The 10,138-nt window shown below is 37.2% G+C and overlaps 1 protein-coding gene across 1 annotated transcript in view; it reads left to right on the forward strand.

Annotated features, from left to right (window-relative positions):
* Positions 1–9,900, forward strand: part of LOC126108419 (piggyBac transposable element-derived protein 4-like) — a 36,070-nt gene extending 26,170 nt beyond the window's left edge. Inside the window, exon 3 of the mRNA XM_049913626.1 lies at positions 9,884–9,900. Coding sequence (XP_049769583.1) covers positions 9,884–9,900 — 17 coding nt within the window. The remainder of the gene's footprint in view (positions 1–9,883) is intronic.
* The last annotated feature ends 238 nt before the right edge of the window (positions 9,901–10,138 follow it).

Consider the following 10,138-nt stretch of genomic DNA (forward strand, 5'->3'; position numbering starts at 1 on the left):
CACTTTGTGTCCATTTAATCCAGTTAACATCTTGAAGTTAGGTACTGTAGTAATGTCACTAGACGATGCACGAATTATGCCCTTCACATTTTCAGTTTTTTTTGCTGAATATAGCTCACCTAAATGTTCGTAGTTATTAATCAAAGAAATTATTCATCGCGTTTACATAGATACGCTGCATAATGAATGGCATTAACCATTTCTTTCACATAGGTTTCTGCATAGTTGCAGAGTTAGTAATGTTCGTTAATGTCCGTGAACAGAGGTTAACTATGCAATGTCTTTTCGGCACTCGTTTTGTTCAAATTTTTACATAGTAACAGTTTCATGATACATCAGTTAAAAAAATAAGTAATTATAGATACACACGTCACATATTTTCTTAGCATAAACATAATACAGTTGCACATAAACATGTTTGCATCATCATTACATAGCTATAGGTTATTACATTGTGTCACGTGATGTCATCTGAAATTAAGATAGGTTAGACACAACATTCATTACATCAGTAGGCAAGACCAGGCGTTTTCACTACTCAATAAATATTCAAAATAGTAAGAGAGAAAAAATGTTCGATTCCTCGCGTTTTGTGCGTGTGTGTAGAGTGTCTGTGTGGCCTTGACTACTGATAGATGCTTTTCGTGTTGAGAGATGTGCGTCTAATCTATTTCTCAAAGTAAAAGATCGCTTCACAGATGACGTCTGTCGGTTCGTCAGGTGTCATACCAAGTCAGTGGTACCTACAATAACAAATGTTCCGTGAAAAATTAATATATCATTCACTGCTACGTAATCTTAAATTTTATTTTGATATTCCGTCTTCCAGGTGGTGGCGCGCGCTGAAAGAAGAGTTCTTCTGCCTTCAACTGCGACTCTGGAACGCTGAAATGAAAATTTCTACACCACTTATTATCTGTGTTGTAACAACAGAGTTTTTCGAGTTGCTTAGCAATATTTTGATGGGTATGACTTTGACATTATTCAGCATGAAATGCTCTAAGATCTCGGTGTGCGTATAGCCCAATAATTTTTTTAGTTCTACGATGTTGTAACAGATACGCACCAGGATGCGGTATGTTAACAATTATATAAGGTCCTTCATATAGCAGACGCCACTTAGCGTTGCATCGTTTGAGTGCTACAGATTTATGATGAGTACGAAGTAGTACAAGCATTCCTACCTCGAATTTTTGTTTTCTTTTTATTATGTTTCTGTGATGTTTGTTTCGTATCTGTGCGTGATGTGTCAGCGTAGTCAATACTTCTTTTATTTTTTGTTCAGGTGTGATTTCCTTGTCTGACAACTTAGGTAATGGTTCTATCCACTGATCGTTCTGTTTGCAATTGAACATGATCTCGTTAGGTGTGTAATTTGTATCATAAATATTTAAGTTATTGTGTACGTCTTCGAAAAGACTTAGGTAGGACACCCAATTAGTATGTTTTGATGAAATATAGGTCCTCATGAATCGATTTAATTCTCGGAAAAGTCTCTCAGTCGCGTTACATTGTGGACTAAACCTCGAAATAAATATACTTTTAATGTTATTGTCCTTCAAGAAATTTCTCCATTTGTACCCAGAGTAGTATGCTGCATTATCTGACAGAATTGCTTTAGGTTTTCCCACGTGCGTCAGGTAATCACTTGAGAATCTTCGTATTATAGCACTTGCAGTGGCGGATTTTAAAGCATAAAGTTTGACATGTTTAGAAAATATATCGTAAAAAGCTAAGATATATTTGACGCCTCCAGAGCTTGCTGGATGCGGTCCACTGATGTCAGTACACAGAATTTCCAGGGGTTTACTAGGTAAAATAGAATGTAAATCTGTTTTTGTGGATAAATTCTGAGGTTTTGATTTTTGAAATATGACACATGTTTTCAGTTCCCTGTAAATTTTTCTTCTCATATTGCTAAAATAACAGTATGTGCTGAGCTTTGCCAAACACTTTTTCGTCCCATAATGACCCCAAACTAAGTGTGTGTGCCAAATTAGATTACGTTCAGACTCTTTGGGAATGCATACACACCAGTTAGTAGCATTTGGATGTCGGCGGTAAAATAACACATCATTGTGTAACTTGTAATACTTAGTCGAAGGATGATTGTGTTTTTCTACCAGTAATGTTATTATCTTATACCAGTGATGGTCAGATTTTTGTACTTTAGCCATGTTTCTGCACATATCAATATAATATTGGTGATACTGCTTGTCTTGCATTAAGAGAATCCTGTAGTCATTTATATTTTCTAAGTCACTGTTGGTATCATTCATACCTTGTGGAAGTCTAGACAAAGCGTCTGCAATGGTGTTGTCCTTACCTTTTATGTACTTAATTTCAAAAGAGTAGTTCTGAAGTGTAACTGCCCATCGTGATAGTCTAGGATGTACAAGTTTACAAGTTAACGAAAATGTCAGGGCCTGGTGATCGGTGTAAATTACTGTATGTTTTCCAAATAAATAATAATTGAATTTCTTGAATGCCCATACTATGGAAAGTGTTTCTAACTCAGTAGTGGAGTATGTACGCTCACATTCAGTTAGAGTACGACTTGCAAACCCAATAATTCTTATCTGTTCCTTTTCTTTATTCTTTACAACTTGAAATAAGCAACATCCCAAGCCAGTTCGTGAAGCGTCACAAGTCATACAAAAGTCTAAATTGAAATCTGGATGGCTCAATAAGTTTGCACCCACTAAAGCATGTTTAATTGTATTAAAGTCATTCTGGCACTGTTCCGACCAGATCCAAACTTGATTATTTCTGAGTAGATTTAGCAGATGTTTACTGTTCAAAAGTGGTTGTGGCAAAAAACGTCTGAAAAATGAACATAGCCCAAGGAATGATTTTAACTGCTTTTTAGTTCGAGGGCTAGGAAAGTTTCTGATAGCATCTAATTTACTGGGATCCGGACGTATGCCCTGCGAATTTATGATATGTCCTAAATACTTTATCTCACTGCAACCAAACTTTGATTTTCTAAGATTGGCTGTGACTCCAGCTTGTGCAAATTTTTCTAAAATTCTTTGAAGTGTGTCAACGTGTTCCTTCCAAGACTGTGTAGCTATCAGTATATCATCTACATAGTGTGTGACAGTCTCAACTAAATCATCGCCAAGCACGGTATCCAGGGCTGTAATGAATACCCCAGAGCTGACATTCAGTCCGAAAGGTAGAACACAAAACTGATAGGTTTGCACCCCGAGTATAAATGCAGTATATTTCCGTGAATCAGGAGTGATACCCACCTGCCAAAACGAATTAGCGAGATCTATTGTGGAAAAATATTTTGCATCTAGAAATTTCTGTAATTGCTCTTCTAAATTTTCGGGTTTTGTGTGAACTGGTAAAATTATTTCATTAATTGCTCGTGCGTCTAACACTAACCTAATGCTTCCATTTAATTTTTTTTTTGACAACAAGTAGAGGACTACAATAAGGTGAGGTGGATGGTTCAATGACTTTCCAGTCTAACATTTGTTTTAATTCTTGCCACACAGCAGGTCGTTGAGATAACGGTACGTTATATGTCTTGTGGTAGAAGATCTTGTGAGGCTTAACTTCAATTTTGTACACATACGTGTTGATAACACCTAATCGTTTGGTAAAAACTTGTAAATATTTGTATAACACTTCCTGTAGTTTTATACGTTCATGTACACTGAGAGCTGTAGCTTCACTTATCTTATGATCAAGCAATGTTTTCAAGTCCATTAGCTCTGTGTCAGATGAGTGTGTTTGCATATCTTGAATGTCATTGTCAAGTACTAACTGAACCTTGTACCCTGTACAGTGTTTGTCATGCTTTAGATTCTCCTGTCCAAATCAATAATAATTACACTGCCTTTATCATTTAAAATACATTTACCTTTGGAGAAGTCTATAATAGAGTCCTTCTCGCTCATAATATCTATTCCTAATATGCAATTTGTCACAAGGTTTTGTACAACCAGGAATGGCCATTGTACGGTTCCATTACCTATTTTAATGTTTACAAAAACTTGCTTCATAACCCTACATGACTTATTACCTAGTGCAGTAGTTATTTTACAGTTTTGGGCAGGAAACTCAGGCACAGGTTCCAATTCACACATCTTTTTATAGAAATTAAAAGACAAAACGCTCACAGCTTCACCTGTATCTAGGATAATAGTAGTTGGAATTCCACCTACTACACCAGTAGTAGATGCTAAAATAATTTCATTTGTGTTTGAACGACATTATGTACTGTCTTGTAAAAGTTCATCTGATATATTCTCATTGTGGTTGTATCTTATAAATAAAACAGGTAATTTTTGTTTAGAATTATTCGGCATATCATTATTCTGTTGTTCAAGTGTGGTGTCAAATAACTGATTGACATTGCAGTCGCCCCGCAAGAATTCTTCAGCCATGACCTGGGCATAGAAGTGACTGTTTCTAGTTTGTTGGATTAGCATTTGTACTAGGTACTGACACAGATTGAGGTTGTGCATCAGGTGTCATTTCTCTTATATTCACATTCGGATATTGACTATTATGATCTCCAAACTTTTGCGGTTGTTGTTGCTGTTGCGCATTATAACTTACCTGTCGGTCGTAAGGTATGCTCCAATTTTGTCCTGGTGGATGCTGTGGTAAAGCAGAGTTTGAATGGAAGTACTGATTGTTACGAGTCCAACCTTGATGCTGTCTTGGCTCGTAGTTATTATTATTTCTATTTCTGTTTTTTTTTTGTTGTTGCCTTTGTATCCGTTGTTACCGTTGTAGTTATTACCGCGGTGCCTTTTGTATGGATTGCCGCATGAAGTGTTATTACTGTTGTAACTATTGTTTGTATTGGAATACGCGTGTTGATTTTGATTTTCGTATTGAAACGGCATGTGAGTTTGCTGTTTTTGCTGTACCGTGTATCCAACTGTGGGCGCGCCAGAATTGAGTTGGCAAGCCTGCATGTTTTGCATACCACTAGTGTAAACATTGTGGCTGCTGTTTTGCCGCGCGAAGCGCTGATCTTCAAGTAACATGTCAACCGAATCTAAGGCTGTTAAAAAATAATCTGAATCATCATCCGGGATATGTAGGAGTTTTTCTTTAATGTTGGAAGGCAATTTGGCCTTCAACGCACGGAGTATATCACGCGTTGCGACTGGTTCGTCTAAAAAGTTTCCCATGTTCAAGTATTTTTCTAAATATCTGCGTAAGTTGCCATTTTTACTGTTAAAAGTTTCAGGTTCTAAAATTTGTCTTCTGAGTCGCTCCTGGACGGATTGCGACCAGAATTTGTTCAGAAAAGCACGCTCAAACTCACTGTACGTGGTACATACGTCAGCTTAACTGCATGCCCAGACAGCTGCATCGCCTTGGATGTAACCGACAATATATGAAATCTTTTTCCGGTCACTCCAAGTGCGTGGAAATGCGTTACTAAAAGACTTAAGAAAAATCACCGGATGAATGGTTCGTTTTTCTGGGATAAAAATCTGAAATTGCCTGTGTTTCATTAAGCTTTCTTCTTCCTTCGCATTGTGATATGGATTTATTCCACTGTAATTACTGATATGTTCAGCTGGCGAGTAATTACGATAATGTTGCTGTGGTTTACCATGATAATAGCTTGTGTTTGTGTTTGCACATCGTGGTATGTGTTGTAGTCGTGGTGTGTTTTGTTCTTGTGTGTTTGTCGTGTGCGGTATGTGTGTGTCATACTCGAATGTATATTGGTTCCTGAACTGTGCATTTTGACTGATATTTTCGTTACATTCAGACTGTGGTCGATCGGTGAATTGTCTCATGGGTGCAGTGACGGATTGTACTGCGTCACTGATCAGCTGTTTGTTATTAGTAATGTATTGCGCTACGGAGTCGTGCACAATTGTTGGTAAATTTTCACGTAAGCATCTATCAAAATGTTTGTCTTTGTTCACTACCCAATCATGAAATTCTTTATTAATATTTTGAAAATGAGCTGTGGCATCAGATTGTAAGATGTCAGTCAGGTGTTGTTCAACATTGTCAAATTTATTCTGTACGTCAGTAATTCGTTTTTCAAGGTTGTCATGTACTGAAGGATATGTTTGAATTTGTTCAGTAAGAACTTCACACGTGACATTAAGGGTTTTTACTTGTGTCTGTAAAAGTGCTACGTCAGTTGTAGTCTTTTCTTGTCTCGTATTAAGCTGGGAAAATTTAGTACTGAGTTCAGTCATCTGTTTGGTCAGTGTGGCCTCTATAAGTTCCACACGTTTACATAAAGTGTCATTACCTGTCTTGAGTGCTATGAGGTCAGATTTAATTCCGTCATTTTGTGTCTGTAAGGTTGCCATGTTTTCGGCGTTTTGTTTCATTAGCATTTGTAACATGTCGGCAATGTTTACTGTTTGCAAGGTCTGTGCCCCCGTCGCGTCATTAGACGTGACGTCATGCATCAACATGGGCTCTGACTGAGACTTTGAAATTTTTGTAGTGGACGGCCTATTGCCAAAATTTCCGTCAACACTTGCGTCAATGTTTGATAAATCGTCACTACCGGTTGCTGTCGTAAAGTCATTTTCTAACATTTGTCTCTCGTCCGAGTCGGATTGCGTCTGAATAGTACGTCTTTGCTGTTCCTTTTTGCGTATTGATTTCTAGTTATTACCATGCCACACGTGATATATGTTTCAAGAAAAATTTGACACTGATTTTAAAATAAAATGCAGTTGAGCATGAATCGCTCGAAGCAACAATGGCTGTCTGTTAATTTAAAAATATAAACTGAATTTGAGATTATTGGTAATGGCTGCTGTCCATGTTACTACGTATCGTACAGAAGTCGGCCATATTGTACACTCGTGTATTGGTATTGTTGGATACGTTATTGTTTAAGGAAGAGTAATGAGAATGAAATTTATCACTGAAAACTGTTATGCACGAAAGAAACACTACAGAATCTACTGAAAAGCTAATACACTGAATTATACGTCTGGTCAAGCCTGCTAATGCAAAGATGCTGCGTCTTACCTTATTTTGCGGGAAGTTTCATTGCGTCTTCCCGCAAAATTTTAGAATTGGAAAATATCTTCAGATTTTTTTTTATCTCTCATACATTCACGTCCAGGTCCAGAAAGTTGATTTTTCACATGAAACAAAGAGAACAATGTAACAAATGACAAAATAACAAGTCCGACACGCAGTCGCCAATATAAAATAAATAAAATAAAAAATATTATTTAAATATTAATTTTTCTATCTGTATGATGGTGATTGTGATTGTAATTGTAATTAATATTTGCTTATCTGGAACGTGGACGTTTAATTATTCGGTATCAGACGCTTGACAATGGCTTTCTCGTAAAGGCAATGTTACTCGTAGTTGACCGTGAAATAAAACTGAAATAATCGGACTTCGTAAATAAATCGTTTCCAAAGACTGCTGCGGTAGGTGCGGACTCATAATCTAAATCTCAATATTTCAATAATTTGCCAGCCATGCCAATGCGTCGTACAGAGGTGATTGTCTACTAAACATAAAAAAGTTACACAGTTAGTTAAATCAGATATATTCAATGAATAAGCCTACAGTTCATAATCCTACTTACTTTTATAAATATACATTCTTTACAGAATCGAGTGCCTAGTCTGGTTGCAACTCGCAGTATTCTTCAATAACATGAAATATGGCGGTGTGCCAGACAATAGAATAAAATACGTGCTTCTCGCACCACTTCTACCAGGAGCTCTCCCATTTCTTAATCAAACATAAGAGTAACGTAATTGTGCTTTTGTTTTATCAGCGACACAGCGCTGCAGTCGTGTGCCATAGGCTTTATTTATTTGTCACTGATTATTTATTTAATTAATATTTCGCGTTTCCGAGGAAACTCACGCTCGGCATGCAAATGTGCCTTTATATTCATTACAGCCCTGGATACCGTGCTTGGCGAGGATTTAGTTGAGACAGTCACACACTATGTGGATGATACACTGATAGCTACACAGTCTTGGAAGGTACACGTTGACACACTTCAAAGAATTTTAGAAAAATACGCACACCGAGATCTTAGAGCATTTTATGCTAAATAATGTCAAAGTCATACCCATCAAAATATTGCTAAGCAACTCGAAAAACTCTGTTGATACAACATAGATAATAAGTAGTGTAGAAATTTTCATTTCAGCGGTTCCAGAGTCGCAGTTGAAGGCAGAAGAACTCTTCTTTCAGCGCGCGCCACCACCTGGAAGACGGAATATCAAAATAAAATTTATGATTACGTAGCAGTGAATGATATATTAATTTTTCACGGAACATTTGTTATTGTAGGTACCACTGACTTGGTATGACACCTGACGAACCGACAGACGTCATCTGTGAAGCGATCTTTTACTTTGAGAAATAGATTAGACGCACATCTCTCAACACGAAAAGCATCTATCAGTAGACAAGGCCACACAGACACTCTACACACACGCACAAAACGCGAGGAATCGAACATTTTTTCTCTCTTACTATTTTGAATATTTATTGAGTAGTGAAAACGCCTGGTCTTGCCTACTGATGTAATGAATGTTGTGTCTAACCTATCTTAATTTCAGATGACATCACGTGACACAATGTAATAACCTATAGCTATGTAATGATGATGCAAACATGTTTATGTGCAACTGTATTATGTTTATGCTAAGAAAATATGTGACGTGTGTATGTATAATTACTTATTTTTTTAACTGATGTATCATGTAACTGTTACTATGTAAAAAAATTTGAACAAAACGAGTGCCAAAAAGACATTGCATAGTGAACCTCTGTTCACGGACATTAACGAACATTACTAACTCTGCAACTACGCAGAAAACTACGTAAAAAAAAAAAAACGGTTAATGCCATTCATTATGCAGCGTATCTATGTAAACGCGATGAATGATTTCTTTGATTAATAACTACGAACATTTAGGTGAGCTATATTCAGCAAAAAAAACTGAAAATGTGAAGTGCATAATTCGTGCATCGTCTAGTGACATTACTACAGTACCTAACTTCAAAATGTTAATTGGATTAAATGGACACAAAGTGCCTGTCCAGAAAACAACACGACGGGTGGAAGAATTTTGGTTGGAACTTCAGGGAATGAAATGTTCTCGAAATGTGATGGACACTCTTACCTGGACTGTCCAAGGATCGACGCCAGCTATGTGCCGTCCGAGGTTCTGCAACCAAGCTTCCACGGAATGTAAAAAAAAACGAACTGCACGTGGACCAATTACTCGACGGGTCACGTCTGATCTGTAATGAGCAATGCCTTTAGTCACAACGAACTGCATCACAACGACTATAATGGAAATGGGAAATGGACACGCTTATGTATTAATCACGTTGCTATACGACGATGTTACTGTGATAAAAAAAAAAAACTTTACCACGACGATACTAACCTGTAAAAAAAAATTATTGTGCAGCAGATGAATATGAACTGTAATAACGACACGATGTGTATAGGTCAACGCACCTGAAACATACGGACATTTTTCTTTGAAGTATTTCAAAACAATACTATGTAACTAAGAACATTCAACAATCTAAGTTGTATTGTGTTATAACAAATATTGTAAATTTAAAACTAAGTTACCTGTCATAGAATGTAGTCTTCATATGTAATCTTGGTTGAATATTTTCTTTGTGCAACGACTGAGAAACGCGCGCACACGAACAATATGAACTGCAATACTGTGCCGCGTGATCTAACTGTACGATATAACGGCAGTGCCGGAGTCACACAGACGCTTCTGCGCATGCGCGCACTCTATCTGCCAACATAAGAACTTTTACGGCGCACCCGCGACATTCAAATTTTGTATATAATGTGTATAATGTAAGTCATGTAAATAGTTGTAGATAACTTAGATTTTCTTGTGCCTTTAGGTGAATTGCTCGCCTGACGGTGTGTCCTTTCGCCTCGCAATTCAGGGGGCAATATAAAGGCACATTTGCATGCCGAGCGTGAGTTTCCTCGGAAACGCGAAATATTAATTAAATAAATAATCAGTGACAAATAAATAAAGCCTATGGCACAAAACTGCAGCGCTGTGTCGCTGATAAAACAAAAGCACAATTACGTTACTCTTATGTTTGATTAAGAAAGGAGAGCTCTGGTAGAAGTGGTGCGAGAAGCACGTA

The sequence above is a fragment of the Schistocerca cancellata genome, chromosome 11, assembly GCF_023864275.1.
Source record: "Schistocerca cancellata isolate TAMUIC-IGC-003103 chromosome 11, iqSchCanc2.1, whole genome shotgun sequence".
Classification (NCBI taxonomy): domain Eukaryota; kingdom Metazoa; phylum Arthropoda; class Insecta; order Orthoptera; family Acrididae; genus Schistocerca; species Schistocerca cancellata.